The sequence below is a fragment of the Episyrphus balteatus genome, chromosome 3 (genome assembly GCF_945859705.1).
Source record: "Episyrphus balteatus chromosome 3, idEpiBalt1.1, whole genome shotgun sequence".
NCBI lineage: Eukaryota > Metazoa > Arthropoda > Insecta > Diptera > Syrphidae > Episyrphus > Episyrphus balteatus.
In genome coordinates, this window is record NC_079136.1 from 39,395,201 (window position 1) to 39,419,543 (window position 24,343).

The 24,343-nt window shown below is 31.8% G+C and overlaps 1 protein-coding gene across 9 annotated transcripts in view; it reads left to right on the plus strand.

Moving 5' to 3' along the window:
- LOC129913486 (neuropeptide F receptor) overlaps positions 1 to 23,936 on the plus strand; it is a 108,276-nt gene extending 84,340 nt beyond the window's left edge. For 3 of the 9 annotated variants that reach the window (XM_055992192.1, XM_055992187.1, XM_055992193.1), the window contains exons 4-5: positions 14,349 to 15,121; positions 18,135 to 18,936. In XM_055992192.1, coding sequence (XP_055848167.1) covers positions 14,349 to 15,121; positions 18,135 to 18,177 — 816 coding nt within the window. In that variant the 3' untranslated portion in view covers positions 18,178 to 18,936. Of the gene's footprint in view, positions 1 to 14,348; positions 15,170 to 18,134; positions 18,937 to 23,698 lie in introns of those variants that run through there. The other 6 variants (XM_055992191.1, XM_055992190.1, XM_055992194.1 and 3 more) reach the window with 5 other exon arrangements.
- The last annotated feature ends 407 nt before the right edge of the window (positions 23,937 to 24,343 follow it).

Below are 24,343 nucleotides of genomic sequence, written 5' to 3' on the forward strand. Positions count from 1 at the left end.
GCAGCCACCAGCTTTCCAATACAAAAAGAATTATCAAAGTTGGTTCAGTCAGTGCAAAGTTATAAGGTAACAAACAAAAAAAAAATTCAGACGAATTGAATACCTCCTCCTTTTTGGAAATCGGTAAAAAAAAGTCTGGAGTAAGAACTTTGTTATGTGATTTTAATTGACTATACTGTGCTGAATTCAAAACTATTTGCAAGTTTATTCCATGTTGTCTATTTTATCTTACTTTATCACTATTTTTGAAATAAAATAAAGTCTCAAAAATTAATTTTCAATGAAATTTTTTTATGCTTCATCCAAAAAATGTATTTTTCATAAATATACACTAGCCCAAAAAATTAAGGGAACAAAAAAAATCGTGATTTTTTTAGTGATTTTCGATAGGCTGTATCTCAGTAAAAAATGACCGCATCGTGATAAAATAAAAAGGATGTGAAAGCTCTATTCTTCTTGTTTTAGGATTAAATATTAAATTATTTTATTTCTAACGGTAAAATAGCAAAATTGTTGCAAATGTTCAAAAACCAAAATTTTCTAATTTTTTTATGTTTTTACTTCTCTCGTAAGGAAGTGGGAAAATTTTTTCTGATAAAATGATTATTATTTTTAGAAAAGCTTTTTATTTGGCTTAAGAATTCCTTTTGTTTCAAACTTCTACGATTTTTTTTACACTGCAATATCAGTCATCAAACCAAAAACCATACTTTTGACTTTGACTGTCAATATCTCAACAACGGATCACTAAACAGAAAATTTAAGGACACATTTAAAAACTTCATTCAATTCTCTAACTTCTAAAAAGAAAAACAAAACAAATTTCAAAATAAGGAAAAATATCCAAAAATGGTATAAAAAGCTTTTTTTCAAAATTTAAGTTTTTTTGAAAACTTTTAATTTTTTCTTGGTTTATCTTAAATTTAAACGATATTTATCAATTAAATGTTGGAATAAACTAAAAAAAAATTGATTTTGCTCATAAAAAAGTAACAAGAAGTAAGTCATTTAGAACTGCAGAAATATTGTGTTTTACTTCATCTCAAATGTTCAAACCTTCACAACAGAAAAACTGCTAGATGAATAAGCTTGAAACTTTGCATATAAATTCCAGGTATATTAAGCTTCAATAATTAAGCCTCAGTTTAATCTTTTCACCCATAGAAATTAAATAGCGGTACATTTTCCAAAAAACCGTAAAAATGCCTATTTTGATTTCTTTCCTAAATTAATCTCAAAAATAAGAAAACATTTTTTTTTACAAAACAAACTTATTTTCTTTGTAGAGAATTGAATGAAGTTTTTAAATGTGTCCTTAAATTTTTTTGTTCCCTTAATTTTTTTTTGCTAGTGTACAAATGTATGTTTTTAATTCAAATCATAAGTTACAAGTTCGAATTTGCTTAAAAATAAATTGGTTATAGCTATTGAGCACTTAGAAAAAAATTAATTTTGAGAAAAAAAATAGTATTTTAGGTGGCTTTTTGTGATTCTATAAATTGATTTGTAAACACACAAATTTAACGATGATACAATTCGACATCAAAATTACTCAACAACTAATTAGTTTTCGACCTGTTAATATTAAAACTAAAATTCTTTAGAAAAGTTTTGCTGGGTTCAAGATCTTTTTTCATTGCAAACCAGTGTAACCAATAAAAGCTGTTCGGAACATGAGTTTTTTTTTTTTTTTTTTCTTTTAAACAGCAAAATAGTGTACTTTTCTGTTTCATAATTATAAATTGCCTCCTTAAAATCAAATTGCCATCTTGGGGAGGTTGTGATCTAAAAAAGTGCTTAAGAGTAATAAGTACCTATCCGTCAAAAAATTAGTGAAAAGGTCGTTTTGAAAGTATCCCTTAGGTTAGGCCATCTTTTCACTGATCGGTTTCAGAGGCAGTTAATTTTGCAAATGAATTTTAACTCTAGTTAACTCAAGAAGTGGTGATTTTAAGTATTATGTTAAAATTATTCATGAGAGCTCGAAATTCAAAAAATCAAATTAAATAAAAAAATCAGTTTAAATTGAATTCATGTTGTAGTGGAAAGGTTTCTCCACTCATTAAAATTGATGAAAGTTTCAATATCGGGTCATAAGTGACAGCATAAATGCGTCTTCATATGTCCACGATACTAAAACTATTGTTGGATCAGCCACCAGAGCCCCGAAGGTCTACAAGTGTCTTGATTATTTTCTTAAATAAAAAAAAGACTTCTTAATGTTCTTGTGAGCTCTTGACTCTTCGACGGTTCAAAGTAGAATGATTTTTATTTTAACATTAAACGATAAAATTACATAATAAGTAACAGTTAGAAATTACGGTTTAACTTTTAATATGAGAGAACGAAAGTATAAACTGCAGTAAAATGAAAACGTAATAGATTATTTCGTTAAGTGACAGTGACTCAAAAATATGTTTATACATACATTAAATGAAATGTACTTATGTACTAGATTTTCTTGTTAGCAATAAATAAATCAAAATAATTCGAATAGTTAGATTAAACTTTAAAATGTAATTGTTGTATTTGTTAAAATATATAGGTTTATATGTTGATTAATGTTTCAGTTCGTTACAACCTCCCCCTCTGTCGCTGAAAACGTCCCGATAATGCGACAGGCTATTGGGAATATTGGGAATATGTTCGTATACGTCTGGGTCTTGAAGATCTTCTTAATATTTGTATCTCTTGTTGCGGGATTGATTGATTTGTAGCTTCGTCGTTTCTTGGAACATCGATACTTTGATTGGTTTGAATATTAGGTTCTTCTGACTCTACTGATTTGCGAGGTCGACCTCGAGGTCGAATAGGATAAATTGGATTGTTGATTGTACCATCGTATGGTGTGAGTGATGATACGTGATGTGAACCAATGGGTTGGTCTGGTTTGTCTGTAGCTGACAAAATATAGCAGGAGGATCCCTTCTTCTTCAGAATAATGTAGGGGCCATCACGTCTTGGCACAAACTTCGAGGTTATACCTTGCTTTGCTTTACTTTGCGCGTGTGTATCCACCAGGACCAGATCACCTTCTTTAAACGCTTGTTGAGGTCGTCGTTTTTGGTCTACATATGCTTTGTTTTTATCTTGTAATAGCTCTTGCGATTCTTTGGCCATTTTTAACGTATCTGCAAGCTTTAACAAATGAGGTGTGATTTGAGGAATGAAATTTTCTGACTGCACAACTTGCTTCAAATCCGTGTGTACTTCGAACGGTGTTCGAAGCTCTCTTCCAAACGTAAGGTATGCTGCTGTGTATCCTGTACTTGCACATTTTGCTGTGTTCATTGCAAAACGAATTGCTGCTAATTTCGAATACCATTCTGTATGATTCTGCCCAACACATATTGAAAGTTGTGTTTTAAGGTCCCTGTTTTTTCTTTCTACTGGATTTGCTTCGGGATGGTAAATTGGTGTAAACGTTTGTCTTATACCCAAACAGAATGTTAGTTTTTGCATTAGCGCTGATATAAATTGGGAACCGTTATCTGAATGCATTCTTCTTGGTACCCCATATCGGAGAATAACTTCATCAAGCAATTTCATAGCACAATTCTCTGCAGATGCCTCTTTAAGTGCAAAAAGCTCTATCCACCGGCTGCACAAGTCTTCAACTATAAGAATCCACTGATGTCCGTCTTCTGAACGTGGAAGTGGACCAAATAAGTCCACTGAAATAACTTCAAATCGCTGGTTACTGCTTACAGTTTGCATTAGACCAATAGGTTTTAAGTTAGTTGGTTTGTACTTCTTACATTCAGGACATGCTCTTACGTAGTTTGTTATGTCTGACCGCATACCTTTCCAGTAATAAAGCGGAGTAATTCGATTTATTGTTTTGTCAATACCATAATGGCCTGCTGTTGGAGCATCGTGATAGTTATATAATATTTTTTCTTGCATTGATCTTGGTGCAACCAGCTGTCCGTTTTCAGAAACTTCTTCCGAGCAATACCGGTATAAGATACCATCAACCATGATATATCCTCGACCAGTGTGAAGTTGGACATTTTCATCATCTGCCTCAAAGGAATCAATGATTTTTTTAATGACCGGATCCTCTAGCTGAGCGTCACGAACTTCTTTTGCTCCTTTTGCCGGAAAATCAATTTCAAACGACATGCATTCGCACTCAATGTTTGTATGGGCTAAATTGCAAGGAGGACGAGATAATGTATCTGCCACAACATTTTGTTTACCTGGGGTATACTCTAAGTTTATATTGTAAGTTTGAAGTAACAAGGACCAACGAGCAAGTCTTCCTGTTGGTGATTTCAAACTAAATAACCACTTCAGTGGCTGATGGTCAGTTAAAATCGTTATTTCCGCTCCCTCAATATAGCCACGAAACTTTTGAACTGCCCAAACAACAGCTAAAGCCTCACGCTCTGTTGTCGAATAGTTGCGTTCAGCTGGAATAAGAAGACGACTGGCATATTCGATTGGATTATAATATTTCTCCCCCTGGAGCAAAACAGCTCCAAGCGCATAGTTGCTTGCGTCCGTCCATAAGAAAAACGGCATATCTTCTTTTACTTGTTGAAGGATAGGTGGCGAACTTAGAAGCTGTTTTAGTTGTTCAAAAGCTGTTTGTTCTTCCTCTGACCATTTCCATTTTGTGTTCTTTTTCGTAAGGTTTGACAAGGGCTTAGATACTTTTGCGAAGTCTGGTATAAACCGACGAAACCACGAACAAGTTTGCAAGAAAGACATGAGCTGCTTCAAATTTTTTGGACTTGGGCGTTTCATAATAGCGTCTGTTTTCTCCGGGTCAATCTTTAACCCTTCAATTGTTAAAATGTGCCCGAGATACTTAACCTCAGATTTGCAAAAATAACATTTTTCTCTATTGAGATGAAAGCCGAATGAATTTAGTCTATTCAATGTTTGTTGTAAGTCTTTAATGTGTTTTTCAAAATTTTCTGAACAAATAATTATGTCATCTAGGTATGCTAGTATAAGGATGTTGGGGAGCCCGTTTCGAAATTTGTCGATTATCCGTTGAAACGTTGCCGGCGCGTTTTTCAAGCCGAACGGCATACGATTAAAGGCATAGATTCCGAAAGGTGTCGTGAAAGCCGTTTTGGGTTTATCAACATCAGAGATTTTGATTTGCCAATATCCTGATTTCAGATCTAAAGTCGTCATAAATGGTGTTGATTTAGCAGCGTGCAATAAATCGTCTATTCGAGGCAATGGATACGTATCTGTAATCGTAATCTTATTGAGGCGTCTATAGTCAACACATAAACGTATATTTCCATCTTTCTTTGGTATCAAAACAACCGGTGAAGCCCAAGCTGATGAAGTTTCTTCTATAATACCATTTTTTAGCATTTCGTCTAACTCTTCGCGTAATTTGCCTTTCATTGTAGGAGATAATCTGTAAGGAGTTGTAGCAATCGGTTCATGTGTAACTGTTTTGATTGTGTGCTCAACTCCTTGAATCGGTGCGGAAATGTTTTCAAACAGACGTTTCTTATCTTCTATCAAAGCTCTTAAAGTTTTCCGTTCAGACTCGGAAAGTTGAACTGCTTCATCATCTCTTAAATCAACATCGATCGAATTTAAGCTTATAGGTATAAAATCTGTATCTATTTCATTTTGTTTCAGCTTTTTTAATGGTGGAAACAAATTACATTCATTTGGGGTGTTGTAACTTAAGGGAAGTACGCTCTCAAAGATTCTATTAATTCCCGCTGGTGAATATTCATTTGACGGTAAACGGTTTTTCGTTGGTGTTTTCATTATTTCTGACTGGTTGTTTTGTTCAAACCAAGTGATGAAATCTTCTATAGGAGACTCAGGCTTTGTTAATTTTTCAATTTTAGCTTCACTTAAAGAAACAGCATTATTGAGTTTTGATTCCTCCAATTTGAATTCAAAAATCTTGTTTGGTTCATCTTTGTAGTGCCATGTACGCTGGGCTAAATCTAGTACTATCCCCGATTGCTCTAAGAAATCTATGCCAAGAAGTGTTCTATTATCTTTTGCACTAGGTAGGCAGATAAACCGTATTTGTTTGAAACGTTTACCAATGATAATGCAAGCTATTGTCGAGTACACTAGTTCTTTTCTGACTGTTCCATCAGCAAGTGTGATTTCAGCGAACACTTTTTGAAAATTCTTATTTTTCTGTTTGAGTTTCTGGAAAAGTTGATAGCCAGCTACGCTAGTTCTTGCCGCAGTATCAAAATATGCTTGCCCATTCAAACCATCAACATTAATGTTTACCGTAGGTACACTTCTGCCTACAAGAGTTGTGTAGATTGCATTAAATTCTAGTTGTTTTGGACTATCTGTTTTTAAATGCTTATTGCAATTAGGGCAATTTGATCGGTAAAACCCAGGGGTACCACACCCATAACAATTCAGTTTTGTGTTTTCAGAACTATTTATTTTCCTTTCTTTTTCGAGCTTCTTAAAACAAACTTCTGCAGAATGATTCTTCTTTCGACAAAAAGAACACCGAATGCTAGAGTTGGATTTTTCAGGAACATCAACTGGGTGAGGTTTGGTACTCATTTGGTTTTCATTGAGAGACAGTTCAATTTCTCTTGCCCTATTCAAAAGATCTTGGAATGTTTGGACGTCTTCTCTGGACAATCTTTCTCTTATTCTTAGGCTTATTTGGGAAAACAGCAGATCAATAATCGTTTGTTCTGGCAAAGTTTTCTTTAGTTGAGAACACAACCTTCTCTTTCGACAAATAAAAGAATCTGTAGTTTCGCTTATCTTTTGCTTATCTTGAAGAATTTCCGCAAATATTCTCCAATCAGGTCTTGGAGGACTGAATGCAGTTCTTAGCAACTCAATTGCTTCATCAAATGTTTTTGCTTCATGTTTTACCCCTTGCCACCAGGATGAAGCATAACCATCAAGTAGAAGAGGAAAACTAGTAAGAGCAAACTGATCTGAAATGCTCACAGCATTTTTATAAACGATTATGGTTTCGATGAAATCTTCAACCTTAGAACTATTGCTCCCGCCATTAAACCTTGCATTGCATGAACTAAATGTACTCCTAGAACCTTCTCGCACATTAAGACTTCCTAACAGACTAGAAAATTGGCTTTCAGTTAAACTTATGCTTATTGGAACCTGTGCAGCATTACTAGTAGATTGACCTTCATTTATGACATTGCCTACTTGACTTTGAGTAACATTTAAAGGAGAATCATTTTGCCTGGTTGTATTTTGTGATTTATCCTTCTGTGGAGGCGGCGGCGGTGGCGGAGGTGGCGAGTGTTGCACACCAGTGTAACCAGCGGCTTGTGAGTTCGCTGTAGTTCGTGTCATGATATATTGCCACAGAAAAAACAATGCAAAAACTCCAAAAACCTCAATCAAAAATTTCAAAACACCTCAGCAAAAACTTTATAAAATTTCAGCAAATTATCAAAATTCTACTATCCAGCAATCTTTAACAGCAACAGCAGTGCAACAACAACAAAATATAACGGGGAGCGTTTTTATTGATCACGTGGAAAACACACGGCAAAGCAAATCAATAGGAACAAATTATTCGATGTTTGGTATAAATATTTAATTTTTTTTTACGATGGGCGCCAATTGTAGTGGAAAGGTTTCTCCACTCATTAAAATTGATGAAAGTTTCAATATCGGGTCATAAGTGACAGCATAAATGCGTCTTCATATGTCCACGATACTAAAACTATTGTTGGATCAGCCACCAGAGCCCCGAAGGTCTACAAGTGTCTTGATTATTTTCTTAAATAAAAAAAAGACTTCTTAATGTTCTTGTGAGCTCTTGACTCTTCGACGGTTCAAAGTAGAATGATTTTTATTTTAACATTAAACGATAAAATTACATAATAAGTAACAGTTAGAAATTACGGTTTAACTTTTAATATGAGAGAACGAAAGTATAAACTGCAGTAAAATGAAAACGTAATAGATTATTTCGTTAAGTGACAGTGACTCAAAAATATGTTTATACATACATTAAATGAAATGTACTTATGTACTAGATTTTCTTGTTAGCAATAAATAAATCAAAATAATTCGAATAGTTAGATTAAACTTTAAAATGTAATTGTTGTATTTGTTAAAATATATAGGTTTATATGTTGATTAATGTTTCAGTTCGTTACAATGTTCAATTATGTATAGGAACCTATACCTATTCAGTTTTGCTCATTATTTCGAAATAACATAGATCCTTTAATAACTCCAAGGAAAAAATGCTGATCAAAACGCTTCTTAAATGTTAAATGCTTCGTGTGCATAAATATTCCATCCCAAAAAGTCATATTAAAGGGTTCACTTAAATACTGTAATAGACTAAGAAATTTTCAATATCTTATGCCAAACTTTGTGTTGGGTTAAATTTTATAAGACCATACAAAGAGCTTTGTCAAAAAGTGTTTCCTTTCTCAGCTTTTAAAAATATTAATTAATTTCTGTAGAAATAAAATGCAACTTTTTATCTTTACATCTTTATTTCTTTGAATTCACTTTTTATAACTTGGCTTTGAACAGCTATTATTCGTGCATCCTTTTTAATATCAAACACAAAAAAAAAATAAAGACAAAAGAAAATTAAATCGATGTTAAATCAGAATGCGCTTTCTTTCAAAATAAAAACGTCTGTCTTATTTTGTTCGTAGAAAATAGAAGAATAGTAGCGCAAGCTGTTCATGGATGCAGAATACACAGCACAAATGCCTCCATCAAGAAAAAACTCTTTTGATTTGTGGTTGTTTTCATTGGCCATTATACAAATTAAACCCATTTCACAAGAACGTTTTATTTTTTCGCCTTCATGGCGTATTTATTTTCTTTTTGAAAAAAGCGTTTTTTTTTAATTATATTTTATATATTTGCAATTTGATATTATAGTTGTTGACGTCGACTTACTTTGAAATGTAACATAGAAGCTATAGAAGTCAATATCCAGTGGTAGATGCATGAATCTTAATATAAGGTAGGTATTATAATTTGGAGGCAAACCAAACGATTCCTTTAGTACAAATGAATTGCATTCAATTGTTTATAGTTAAACAATTCGTTAAGCCTTTCAAGTTGCAAACATAAAGGGAATCAAATACCTCTGAAGGAAAACAACATATAAATCAATGCAACCATCAAAATTCGAACTGATGCGTATAAGTTCTGAAACGAGCTCGCTAACACCAAATTCATAAATCGAATAGAACGTTCACTATCGGAAATTGATATCAGTAAATTCTGATGAACAATTTTGAAACAAACCCAGAATCAGGAAAATGTATGATCAATTACATTGCAGATGTAGGTATCATTTAGGTATTAGCTGAGTTATGCATTTGGCATCACAGACAATTAATGATGTATTGATTTATTTGACGTTTATGAATTTAAATTATTCTATTGAACCCTATATTGTCAATTTCTTGAGTTATTCTGGCTTAACTTCAAATCAGATTAGGGGATTTGGATGATCTATTATATATATTAAAGTTTGGTTTTGTGTACGTTCGCTAACCGGCCACACCGACTGACTAATTTTCTTAATTTTTTTTTTTAAATCAAAGAGGCATAAGAGGAGAAGGTTTAAGGCAAACAAAAATTTATGATTTTATAGGGTAAATAGGGGTAACAAGACATTGAAAAAAGAGGCTATTTTCTAAACGGTAAGTCGTAAAGAGTTGACTTTTTTTTAAATGATAGACAAATTTATTCAATAGTAAAAAAAGGTGTTGAAAAATTTCAAAACCAAGTTGTGAAGGTTTTTTTGCAGTCATGTATTGAACAGAAATTTGAGTTACACCATGAGAAAGATATTTAAAAAAAAAAAAATTAGGGTTCTAAAACGGATTTTTTTCATAGGCCCTGTATTTTGAAATAAAAATTTTTGAAAAACAACCTAATTTTTAGGGCATTTGAGTAGTCTTTTATTTTTTTTGGAATTTTTAAAAGTCTGCAGAAAATCTAAAATTTATAGGATATATAAGAAGGGTATTTTGCAGTGAAAACATGTGGTAGACCTTCGACAAAAGTCTTATTACAGGTAGGGAAATTTTTTTACAGAAATAAGAGTTACACCATTGGAACGATACTTTAAAAAAAATTAGGTGTCTCAAACGGATTTTTTTCATAGGCACTTCATTTTGAAATATGAGTTTTTGAAAAACAACTAATTTTTAGGAACATTTTTGAGTAGTTTTTTTAATTTTTTTGAATTTTTAAAAGCCTGCAAAAAATCTCAAACTAATAGAAAATAAAGGTTTTAGTTATGCGCATGCCTAAGTATTTTGCATGGGCCACTTTTGCTAAAGGTTCAAAAGTTAACATTTTTAAACTCATTTTATGAACTTTTCAAGTTTTGATCCTCTTTCTCATTTGAAAATTAACTAATTACAGAGTCGAAAATTAGAAATAAATACAAGAAATGGCGGAACGAAGTCCGCCGGGTCAGCTAGTTGCATTATATAAAACAAAGCGAATAGAGTGAGGAATAGAGTGATATAGGGTAGAGTTGCTAGTAGCCGGCCCCTTAAGGATTTTGTCTCAAAAAATAAAGCACAGAAACGTCAAATATCAACATTTTTGAATAATTCTTGAAATAAAATGTACTTTAGTTATTAATTTTTCGGTATGGTTAAAAAAAAAGTTAATAATATTTCCCAAAAATATTTTATTTAAGTTTTTGTCTAAAAAAGTCCGATTCTCCTAAATTCGGCCTTTGTTTTCTATTTTCGGCCATCTAGTGTCCTATTTCCGGCCACTGACTTTATTAGGTCAAGCTTAAATTAGTTGACTGTTTTTTATTTAAATCCTTGTGTTTTAAGAATTTAGAAACAATTTTGATTGTTAATAAGTTATAACATTAAATGATTAAAAAAGGTATATATTTTTCCCCATTTTTAAACTTTTATCAATAAAAGGGGGCCGAATACAGGAAACTCTTGAATTTCAAAGCTTTTTTTGTGTTCTATCTCCGGCCCCCCTTAAAATTACCAAAGTTCGCATCTTATTCCTGTTTAAAACCTATTTTATTTGAAGAATAATATATATGATTAATAAGAACAACAACATTTCAAAGCATTAGCTCGAAAATTGTTTCCACAAAACACTAATTACGATAGTGGGTTTCGGCAGTAAAATTACAAAAAAACCATACCCGATTGGATCACTTCACAAAAAGTTATTTTTTCAAAGAAAACTGAATAACAAGAATAATAAGAATGTTGTTACTTTAGGAGGGACATTTAAAAGAACAGCATAACAGCAAAAATTTGGAATAAATCCTACAAAATCACTAGTTATAACGATTTTTCTAAAAGGTGGCCGGCTACTGGAGACGGCCAGAATTAGGCAACTCTAACCTAACCACCCTACCCTAATCGGGAATAATGCAAAATCAACAAAAGCGTTACAGGTTTGAATTAGACACTTGAGACTAAACAAACAGGCCTTATCTTCCTGGATAGAACCGGGTTTGTAAAAGTACTCCACCTTCAATTTAATTCTTCAAAGAAGATTGACAAAAATTTCGTCCATTAATTTTGAGGGAAAAAATTTAACAAGATTTTACGGGTTAATTTTTAATCATATGAAAAAATGTCATAAACTTGATCCGAACAGTAAATACATAATTTATAATTCAATCTCCTTTAAATCAATTATCATAATTTCAACATCTCACTTGATGGAAATTATTTCACAAAATTAATTTGTAGGTAAATAAATTATCTAGATTATTAGATAAAATGCAATTAAATCAATCAAGTATTCATGCTTCAAATATTTCCTATATAAACATTAAGAGTGAAAACCAACCAGTAGCAATAGGGAGATGATAAAAATCATATAATTCAATATAAAGCAATTTAAATTTTCAACATCAATTAAAATCATTTCGAATTTAGAAAGCTATATAAATTGAGAAGGGAAAATATCCTCAAGCAATATAAAAATGTTAATTATGTCATCTTGACATGTGTGTAGTTAGGATTTAATTACTCATAATTTAGGTATGTAATTTAATATTCGAAATTATATGAGTTTATTGAAATTAATCAAATTGCATCAATTTTCAACCTCAACTAACAGAGTTTATGGTATTTGAATTGAGTCTATCAAATACATGAAATAAGCCACATAGGTACCTGTATGATCTGTTTGTGACTACAGACAAATCAATATGTAGATAATATGCAGAATGTAGTTAATTATTCAATAGCTCTTCGAACCGTATTGCTGAATGGCACATTCCTCACAACATTGTAGACATTATGAAAGGCTAAATGGATATGCCAGGATATCCTTGATAGCTCAAGTCATAAAAGCTCCATCACAATATGATTTAATTACCTACTGCAGAAAATCTTAGAATGCTATATCAAAAATCTTTAAATAACCTCCTCTATAAATTGAATTCCACTTTAAGGATTGAAAATATTCCGAACCAATTAGAAGCCAACAAAGATATAATGTTCTTGAAACCTGACCAAACATCGTATAAAAAAAATCACTTCTACCTGTAATATCGAAAGTTTTCAGAGACTATTTCCTAAACGTCTTCAGTGTTCAGTCAAAAAAGAAAAAAAATGGGTCCCACACCAACGTCCATCAAAGTCCTTGAAGTTAAGAAAATTTGTTCAACGTTCTTTTTAGAAGTGTCTCTTTTGACAAAATATGGCCCAAAAGCCTCTAATTCAAATTGAGATAGACTGCCTGAATGACTCTAAACAAAGAATACCTTATTCAGACTCATAGAAAATAGTGGCTGGTGTACCACAAGGTAGTGTTCTGGGTCCATTTTGTATAGATTCTTTTGCTGACGATACCGCAATACTGGATACGCTCTATGACCTTAGTTGCAAGAAAAGTAGCCAAAATAAAATCCAATAAGCTGCTAAAGCTGACGGCCTTACTGCTGTGCTAATTAAAGCAATATGGACGATGACCACGTTAAATTCGTTTTTCAAAGGAAAAAAAAAACAACATCTTAAATCAAATTGAGCTCCAAAACAATAGTATTCAATTTATTGATTTTATTGAGATGCATTTTTAGAAAAAATATTTTCAAAATCATTAGACCCGCTTTTTATTAAAAGAAATTTTTATAGACACATTTTTGTAGACAAATTTTTTTCTTTAATAAAATTGGATCATATTATACTAGTTTTGTAGCAATATTAATCAACACCTTAAATCTTCATTTCAAAACTATTCAATGACCCGTTTTCGAAAATTTTGATTTTCAAAAATTTTTTTTTTTTTTTTTAAATCCAATATTTTATTTTTGATTTATATTAAAAATATAAATGCTTTTGAATTTGCAATAAAATCGAATTAGGAGTATGGAGGAAAATCCGATTTAAAAAATAAAACAGGTCTACCTATAGCATTTAAAGTTAAAAATAATTTTCGAAAAAAAAAAAATTCAAAATCAAAAGTTGGAACTTGTTTGCAAACTTATACATACATAGTAGGTATATGAATTTTTCAACAAAATCAATAAAGCCGTTTTTGAGAAAATTAAACTTTTCCAAAATCGTTATATGACAGGTACCTACCGTTATTTTTTGGTAAAAAAAGTCTGACAGATGCATATCATTTCTGATTATTATCTCAACTTTTTATTAGTCAGGAAGTCTTAAATTAACTGCAATCCAGTAAGCTTACACCCCCTAGATCACTTTCTCTGTTGTTTTTTTAATAAAACTGTTGGACTGGTTTTCGAAAAATTAATTTTCCAAAAAAATTAGGGATTTTTTTTTTTAAATATTAGTTTTGTTTAGTTTTTTTTTTATTTCTCGCAAACGATAAGATATTTTTTTGAATCCAGCTTTCTGTTTTTGTTTAAGAATTTTTGAGAACTAATCTAGTACCTACTTAAACTTTAAAAAAATAAGTTCAAAACTCTTTTTTTTTTTACTTTTTTTTTTCAAAATTTTCATTTTGAAAATTAATTTTTCAAAAACTAGTCCATTGAACAGCTTTATTTGAAAACAAGATACAAAAACAAGTTTTTGGTTTTGCAAAAAGATACAAAAGTTACAAGACATTATTGTTGTGTAACCTTTACCATCCCATACAATTTTTTCTTGTCTGGACCCAACCCATACGCTCTAGCTTTTTGGTACATTCCATTCCTCCTGAATCATACCGTATATCGTTCCTCTCAATGGTAGCCAACTCAAAAACACATTTTATAGCTTTGGTGTTCTGGTTTTTTCATGACTTCGATTTTTATAACTTCGGTTTTTCATAACTTTGACACGCATAACTCTGGTATTCATAACTCCGATACTATTTCTTTGCATACAAAGATTATTTCTAAAGCCTTTAGTTCCTTATCAAATCTCACAACCTTTCTTTTCTTCTAATTCCAGGTTATCGTTTATCCAACACGCAGCAATCTTCAACTAATGGGAGCTGTCTCAATTCTGGTCGGAATATGGTTGCTAGCCCTAATACTGGCCTCCCCAATGTTCATCTTCAAACAATTAGTGCACGCCGACATCCCAATTCTCCTACAAACTGTTGGCATCAAAAGCATAACCTTTTGCATAGAAGACTGGCCTCATCTTCACGGTCGTTTCTACTATTCGATATTTTCCCTCTGCGTACAATATTTAATGCCAATAGTTATAGTCTCTGGCGCCTACTTTGGCATTTATAATAAGCTCAAAAGTCGCATAACAGTTGTAGCTGTTCAGACATCATCACAACGAAAAGTCGAACGTGGACGTCGCATGAAACGTACCAATTGCCTGCTCATCAGCATAGCTGTTATCTTTGGAGTGTCATGGCTGCCATTGAATATATTCAATTTGTACGCGGATATAAAGCGGTCAGCTGTAACACAATCGATAATGGTGGGATATGCATTTTGTCATATGATTGGAATGAGTTCGGCCTGTTCGAATCCGCTGCTCTATGGATGGCTGAATGATAATTTCCGTAAAGAATTTCAAGAATTATTATGCCGTTATAAAGAACCTACTAATGTTGCTCTTAATGGTACGACAGGGCATACAAGACGGAGACAAAAACATGTCAACATTACCAAGGGGGATCTGAAATTGCTCGAAGGACAGCGCATAACTGATTCGGTGGCGTTAACCGAGAATCCAATGTCGACGGAAGTAACGACATTGATGCGGTAAAACATAATCACAAATCTAACCAAAAACACAAAAACAAAAAAAAAGTAAACGTTATTACTTCCATTAAATTATAAACACAGCACCCAATAAATCCCCCCCGGCACAAATACCTAATTTTTCTTTCTATTCCTTTTTAATGATGGTAGAAGAAGGGATAGGTTTTAGGTTGTTTCTTAATCGTACCTTGTAGTTGATTACCTATATTGACCCATTTTGATGTTATTTTGGTTTGTTTAATAAGATTTTTAACATTTTCGCTGGAATTTTTTTTGAAGTTATACTTCTTATGGGAGGGTGAGTATGAAAATTTACTTTTTGACAAGAATGTCAAAGGGATTATGACGCGATCACCCTGGGTAGCAGGGCTGTCGTTTCACCTTTAGAGTAGTCAGTACTTTAGTATTTAAAAATGCAGTACGCCGCAGTACGGCAAACATAAAACACACAACACGTTGCAAGTTACATGTTTCATGTGGCAAGTTGCATGTGGCAAGTTGTATGTGGCAAGTTGCATGTGGCAAGTTGCATGTGGCAAGTTGCATGTGGAAAGTTGTATGTGGCAAGTTGCGTGTGGCAAGTTGCATGTGGCAGGCTGCATGTGGCAAGTTACATGTGACAAGTTGCATGTGACAAGTTGCATGTGGTAATTTCCATGTGGCAATTTGCCAGGGTTGCAAAAAGCTCACATTTCAGCTCAGCTCACAGCTCAGCTCAAATTTGAGCTAGCTCACTTTTGAGCTAGGTACCATAGCTCAGCTCATTTGAGCTGAGCTGAAAGTGAGCTGAGCTGAAAGTGAGCGCCCCCAAAAGGTAGCGGGGACTCTAACCTACATTTGGGTACAACTCTTATCCCTGTAGGTCCACGCGTTCTCAAACCGGGAGAACTTAAAAGTAAAAAAAAAAAAAATAGGCATGATTCTGAAAAAATAGGCATGATGTGGCGGTTTAACATGGAAGGCGATTTTTTAAAAATCTGACAATGTGCAAAGCGTAGGCCCATGACACAAGCTATCATTTGGCATCACTCCCAAAAATTGCTCTCAAGCGGTTTAGCTTCTAGGAGCGTTCAAAGATTCGGGGATTTTTCGAAAAAAAAATTTACCCCAACTTTCAAAGGCGATTTTCTCGGGTTTTTGAAAAAAAATCGAAAAACCGGATTATACCACTATCGGGTAGCTGAGAATATAAGCTTTCATATGGCACCACTCCCCTGTTTCTAGATCAAAGCGTTCGAACGCCTATATCGCGGAGTTTTGAAGAAAATGAAAAAATTTTTTTTGATGCCAAAAGCTGGCGGGGACTCTAACCTACATTTGGGTACAACTCCCATCCCTGTAGGTCCACGCGTTCTCAAACCGGGAGAACTTAAAAGTAAAAAAAAAAATAGGCACGATTCTGAAAAAATAGGCATGATGTGGCGGTTTAACATGGAAGGCGATTTTTTAAAAATCTGAAAATGTGCAAAGCGTAGGCCCATGACACAAGCTATCATTTGGCATCACTCCCAAAAATTGCTCTCAAACGGTTTAGCTTCCAGGAGCGTTCAAAGATTCGGGGATTTTTCGAAACAAAATTTTACCCTTACTTTCAAACACGATTTTCTCGGAATTTTGAAAAAAATCGAAAAACCGGATTATACCACTATTGGGTAGCTGAGAATATAAGCTTTCATATGGCACCACTTCCCTGTCTCTAGATCAAAGCGTTCAGCTCCCAGAAGTTTTTTCGCGCCCCCAACTTCCAACGCCTATATCGCGGAATTTTGAAGAAAATGAAAATACAATTTTTGATGCCAAAAGGTAGCAGGGACTCTAACCTACATTTGGGTACAACTCCTGTCCCTGTAGGTCCACGCGTTCTCAAACCGGGAGAACTTAAAAGTAAAAAAATTAGGCACGATTCTGATAAAATAAGCATGATGTGGCGGTTTAAAATGGAAGGCGATATTTTAAAAATCTGAAAATGTGCAAAGCGTAGGCCCATGACACAAGCTATCATTTGGCATCACTCCCAAAAATTGCTCTCAAGCGGTTTAGCTTCCAGGAGCGTTCAAAGATTCGGGGATTTTTCGAAAAAAAATGTACCCCAACTTTCAAACGGAATTTTGAAAAAAGTCGAAAAACCGGATTGTACCGGAATTTTTTTTTATGATAAAAAAAGAAATATTTTACTAAAAAAAAGAAATATATTTACTATTAAAAAACCAAGAAAAAAGATCACGAAAAATTATCTGTTTTATTTATAAAAATATTCATGTGTAGAAATAATTCCATTAATAACTAGAACCAAACATCTTAAGCTATGGTGTTTTATAAAAGTTTAAAATATCTTCATATTTCATTATACTTTCCAAATAAAAATCAATGTATCCCCTTACCCATCACAGCTCAGCTCAGCTCACTTTACCTTAGCTCACCCAACAGCTCAGCTCACCGACAGCTCAGCTTACCCAACAGCTCAGCTCAACCATCAGCTCAGCTCACTTTCAGCTCAGCTCAATGCTCAAATGAGCTGAGCTATGGTACATAGCTCAAAAGTGAGCTAGCTCAAAATTTGAGCTGGGCTGTGAACTGAGCTCAGCTAACTTTTGAGCTTTGTAGCAACCCTGCCAGTTCCATATTGCTACTACTAGTGCTGAAGCACACACAATTCTCATAAAATTACCATATCTCACATTTTATGCGCAATTCATTTACTTTCGTTAACCATATACCGTACGTTCTGAACCGCACAACATGAGTATATTTCACAGAATAAATTGAAAATTACATGGACTCAAGGAGGATGAAAGAATTAATTTATTGTTCACTTGATAAAAATGTAAAAAAACTAAGTGTGGATTAATTACTTCATAATAGAAATTAAAAATATCAAATGAAATTCATTTACATATACTGAATGAGAAGTATAACTTCAGTCGCGTGTACATGTGTACACACACTCTTTTTTTTTTTTTTTTTGAAAAGCTTTGAAAAGTAAATTAAAACTGAACTCTCTTTACTTAACTAGGTTTCTTGTATCGGGCTGTGTGAGGCCTCTGTTTGCTCAATAATTAGATTGATTGATCTACTAAGAAGCAAACTGATGACCCTTATGGACATTTTATTGGCATGCAGTTTAGTGAATTCAAATTGTGGTCAGGTAAACTTATCATTAGTTTTCGAAAACTGTGTGATAGCCTGTTGTTTCAGTTTTGACGTTAACCTGCATTTGTAAGGGTTTGTCTTTCTATTAGTACCCTTTGTAAACTTTTGAAATTTTTTGCTAATAAAGGTATTCGGAAATAATTTTTTTTGATAAAATTAGCATGTTGCTAGCAACCTTTTCCCTTTTATATTTACACATATGCATTTTGCCAATTTATTCCTTTCCATATTTCATGTGTGATATTTTCAAGTGTTAACTGTTAAAACCGCCTTTTAATTGACTTTTAACTGGTTTCTTTTAGCCTTAAAGCACTGCAGGATAAATGATTTGTCATGCGTTGCATAAAATAATTTTTTCCAAAGGCAAAGGTTATAGGCATAGAAAAGCAATGCTTACCTTTTTGGCCCGTTTTTCAATATTTAGCTTTCAGCCCAATATTGACCAGAATTTTCGGAAATCGAATAAGGAGTAGGTTATTATTTTGTTGCTAATTAGTTACGGCAAATTTTTATTTGTTGCTCCGTTGGTTTTGAATTTATCGAAATTTTTCGCTCAGTTCGTATGAACTTAGCGAAGTGACCCTGATTCGAATCCAAACTGTGCATGTTTTGTTGCTATTTGGTTGCTAATTAGTTGCGGCAATTCTAATTTTTTGCTCAAATATATTTTTAGCTTTGGATATTTCGCTCAATTAGTTATTGTTGCTGGTTATTTACGTCAATTTTGATTTTGTTGCTCCGAGAGTTTTTTGTTTTTGAGTGTTTCGCTAATAGACCAGTGCCGAAGCCATCAAAAACATTAAAAAGTAAGAAAAAATCATAGTAGGATGAAACCCATTGGAAAAGGAGGTGAATATGATAAAAATTAAAGGAAAAATAAATTACGGGCGAGCCGAGTTCGGGAAGTGGGTGGGTTGAGTTTTTAATGGTAAAAAATGGTATATCTCGATTTCCGGCAAAACTACAAGTTCTATGGAAAAAGTTGTATGGCAAAATTGTAGGTAATAAAAAGATCTACAACTTACATTTCAACAATTTTTTCACATAAAATCAAAATTTATATGAAAAATTAAAAAACCGAGTTTTTGGTTTTCTACGAAATTTGTTGAAAACCTATTTTATTATGTCTCAAATACACAGTAATTTATTTGATTTAAAATATTAATTTTTTTAACCTTGTTTTGAATTAATATTAAAAAAAACAAACACCCTAATTTTCAATCGAAAATTCACGTGTCAAAATATCAGTTTTTTTCAAAAAATCGGTTAAAATCTCTACTTTCTGATGGTGTAAACATAAATTTACATTAGTATACCATAGTAAATATTCTCGGAAAATGCAAAAAATGAAAAAGCTTAAATTCGAAAAATTTTTTTTATCATTATTAACAATTTTAGCCTATTTATTAAAATTTACACTTTAACTACTGAAAAACCAATAGATTTATCAATGATACATAAAATCTAATGGTTTTGGAGTAATTAAAGTGTAAATTTTAATAAATAGGCCAAAATTGTTAATAATGATACAAATTTTTTTTTCGAATATAAGCTTTTTGATTGAAAATTAGGGTGTTTTTTTGATATTAAGTCAAAAGAGGGTTAAAAAATTAATATTTTAAATCAAATAAATTACTGTGTATTCGAGACATAATAAGGTAGGTTTTCACCGAATTTCGTAGAAAAAAAAACATTTTTTTGAAAAAGATAAAAATAAAAAAACCAAAAACTCGGTTTTTTAATTTTTCATATAAATTTTGAGGTTATGTGAAAAAGTTGTTGAAGTGTAAGTTGTAGATCTTTTCATTACCTACAATTTTGCCATACAACTTTTTTCCATAGAACTTGTAGTTTTGCCGGAAATCGAGATATACCATTTTTTACCATTAAAAACTCAACTCAACACACCCACTTAATTTATTTTTCCTTTAATTTTTATCATATTCACCTCCTTTTCCAATGGGTTTCATCCTACTATAATTTTTTTGGTTTCAAAAATTATCGACCCTGGTCTATAAGTATAATTAAGGTTAGTATTCTATTTTGTTGCTAGTTTGTTGCGGCAACTTTGATTTCATTGCTCTTTTATTTTTTAGAAAAAAAAATGTTTTTAATTTAAGCTAAGTATACAGTTCTTCTAGCAAAAAAAAAAAAACCAATGCGCTTCTTATGGGAGAGATTTTTTTTTAGATTTTTTCGGAAAATAAATATTTTTTAACTCACCACAGCTGAAACCAAAATCGAAAAAAAAAATCTATTTTTGAAAACTGAGTAATGATATTTTTATTAATCCAAAAATTAGTTTTTTCAAAATTTAAATTTTTAATTCATATAAAAACTATATGAATAAATGCTTTTGTGTGGAAAAAAATCGTTGAAATAGAATAAGTCCCTGTGAGAATTGTTTCACCTAATTGTTAGGAACAATTCTTAAAAAAAAATAAAATTTTAGTACCGTTATTTTTGGTAAAAAAAAATCAATTCTGAAATCACTATAAACTAAGATATAAATATGTAAATCAACCTATTCGTTTAGGAAGACGACCCTTACCAGGCAACTTTAAACAGAAATTTCTTTCAAATAAATTCTCTTTACCAAAAAAAAAGAAATAGGTACCTACTTGACTCAAGTATTATCAAAAAAATATCTCAAAACGTAAATGTTATGTCAAACAACCAACCACTCTAACAATGTCTAAAAACTATTTGAATTTAATAAATTTAAATCTCGCTTATTTCAAAATGCATTTCGCAAAATTACGAAGAATAAATTATATAACCACTGTGGCTAGTTTTTACAATGCAACACAGGAATACAAAAAAATTCTTTTTAAAATTTCAACTGCTTGAGTTTTTCACAAACAAAAATTTCTACTTGCTTCACTATGCATTATAAGAAGAACATCTGTGTAGATGAAATATTTTCTCACATAAAAATGTAAACTTTCTTAGTTACTACTCTTCTTTCTCTGCTGAATCTGTATTAAATAAAATCCTTTTGAAACTGGCAAATTAATTACTAAACACAATGATTTTTTCCAAGAAATGAACTGAATTGGTAGAATAGAAGAGGAAACAATTTTAAATTGAATACGGAACCAAAGGGTTCTCAGAAATTTTTAAATCGGAAATAAAAAAATAAAAAAAAAGAAGTAATCAAAATATATTAGAAAAAGAATTATTATGCGGTGGTGATTAAAATGGAAAGACTTGAAGTGGCTTAAAAGGGTTACAAAAAGTCATAAAAATCTAAAATATTAGGTGCATGTTGCTTGTAAAAGTTCCAAGAATTTTCAAAGGTTTCAAGTTTGATAGTTCTGGATTTTTAGATAAACTTTTAAGGTTCTTTATTGAGGGTGAAGTAGACATGTTTTTTGTGTCCAGGGTCGATCAAATGTGGTAGGGGTTAAAAATGGTTACAAATCGTTGCCTACTTTTAGGTTTTTTCTTCATAAATGATTAAAAAAATTCAAATTTAAAATTTTGACTTTAAAAACGAGAGTTATAAATAATTTGCGTTTACATAATAGCGATTCAGGTAATGTTTCGTTAAGAGTTTCGATAAATGATAGTATTTTGTGACATAACATAAGCGAAATTGCAACAAAAGGTTTTGGAATTAATTTTTAATCAGCAACGGTCAAAGGTACGTTGGCAGATCGAGGAAACTCGAAAGTTGAAGTCCTGAGGTATATGAAAAATTTTCATAGTGTAACCCTTTTAAGGAATAGCCTTTACTACTTGGGCTGAGTTTACGTTCGAAAAATATTCAATTCATCTGTGTTGCTCAAAGTCGCTGGAATATAGCTTAAACCTTATCATAAGATTCATTTATTATTTTATTTTAATACCTTTGCAAAAACATGGTCGAAATATACAAGGCAAGCTTTCCGAGTTAAAACACTGCATTAAAAATTTAAGTAGGCTAGAGCAATCCATATTATGTAGCCCAAACGTAATGACTTCAAACCATTTTCTGTGAAGAATGTAATCCGATATTTAGGAATTACTTTTTGTCAAAATCCATTTTCAAGTCCAAAATGGAGAACCATTAAGCTCCTTTCATTGCATTTAGAGTAGGTACATAAAGTTGGTTTATGGAAGAGGATATTGGATTATCAGAGGAACCACCACAATACCGACACAACACTACCACAACACCGCCACAACATTTATACAGCATCTCCTCAATAAGGCCACAACACCAATAAAACACCACCACACAACACTTAAACACTGGTAAAACACGCCCACAACACCACCACAACAACACTACCAAAATACGGGTACAACACGGCAACGACACCACCACAACACCACCAAAAATACACACCACAACACAACACATCCACCACCACAACACATTTACAACACTAACACAAAACGGTCTCAACACCGCCAAAGCACCGCCTAATACCCACCTCAACACCTCCAAAACACCGTCACAAAATGTCACAACACCACCGTACATTATCGCAACATTCCATAAATACTGGACGATTCCCAAATAAAATAAAAATAATTTTAATAATTTTTTATTATTTTTGTTATTTTTTTCTTCGATTCCCAAATATTTAGGATTTCCAAATTTCTAGTTTTCTGAAGTGTCGGCTTTCGGGATCTGCAATATTTTTTTACATAAGGTTTTCGGTATTTTGTTTATTATAGAGTTTGTATTGTTTTATCTCTTGATGTTTTTGATATAAGGGTTTTGGCATGAGTTGGTTTTATATTTTAGAATTCTTTCTTGTATTCGGGACTTGGAATCAAGCTGAGAATATTCAAAATTTCTGGGATTCTGATTCTGTATTTCAGGTTGTTGCAATTTATACTTCTTGGTAGTTCAGTTTTTTGTAGGGTATTTGATTCAGGGTTTAAGAATTCAGGAGAATGGTAGTCAAATGCAATAAAGTCCAAAACCAAAAGTTTTGGAATTGAATTCACATTCCTGTCCCAAAAGACTTTATTGCATTTATCAATTTTTGATTAAATATAATTTTTAGATTCTAAAGAAAAGATAGTTGTACAAACAAGTGATACTTATTATTTTAAAACTAAATTGATATCATTGCTATTTTATTATCGACTGAGCAAAACAACGAATTTGGGTGCATCGGACTGACACTTAAAGTACTCGGAACGAGGTACGTTCTTCATGTTTAAATATAACTATATATCTTCTCTTGGGATATCATTGGGTTTTGGACTTTATTTCAATTGTCACCAAATAAATTTAATGTAAATTTGTACTCTCAAATGTATATAACCGACTGTGTCAAATTTTGTAAATATTTTTTTTCCAAATCTCATTTGAATCAGTTATCAATCCTTCTTGGTTTTAGAGACATTAAATGTTGCATATTACGAGTCATTTAACATTTTAATAGTTTTTTGTTTTTTTTTCTTTTATTTCTTTTCTCATTCAAGGGTTAACCTTCAGGACTTGAAAGAAGACATGTGATGTAGATGTGAACTAAAAAAAAAATAAAAAACAAAAAATTGATTAAATAATTTTAATTAAGTATAAAAAATAAATAAATAATATAATATTTTGTGTAAGTATTAAAATGTATTTAAATTTTATTAAAAACTATACAGAAAATGAAAAAAATATATATAAATTTTGTTCTAAGACCAAATAATAAGATTTTTTTATTTAAAATTAAAAAAATAACGAAAAATATAGATAATAAGATTTTGGTAAATTAATATTTTAATAAATAATAATAAAAAAAAAAAATATTTTAAAATGTATAAAAAAGCTCAAAAACAATTATTAATTTATTATATTTATTAAAAAATATTTTAGATAATTACAAAAAAGAATTATGTAAAAAAAAAACAAACAATATTGCTATATGTATAATAAAAATAAAATTCAATTTTCTTAAAAAAATAATAAATTTAAAATGAATATTCTTTCTTTTATTCTTTTATTTTAATTTTTTTGTCTGATAAATTATGACAATATTTCTGTGTTTAAAGTAAGTATTGCTGTGAAATACTAACGTCTTCTTTACCAACTTAGTAACCGTTACTAAGCGCCATTTACTAGTTAGCGGTAGGTAAAAG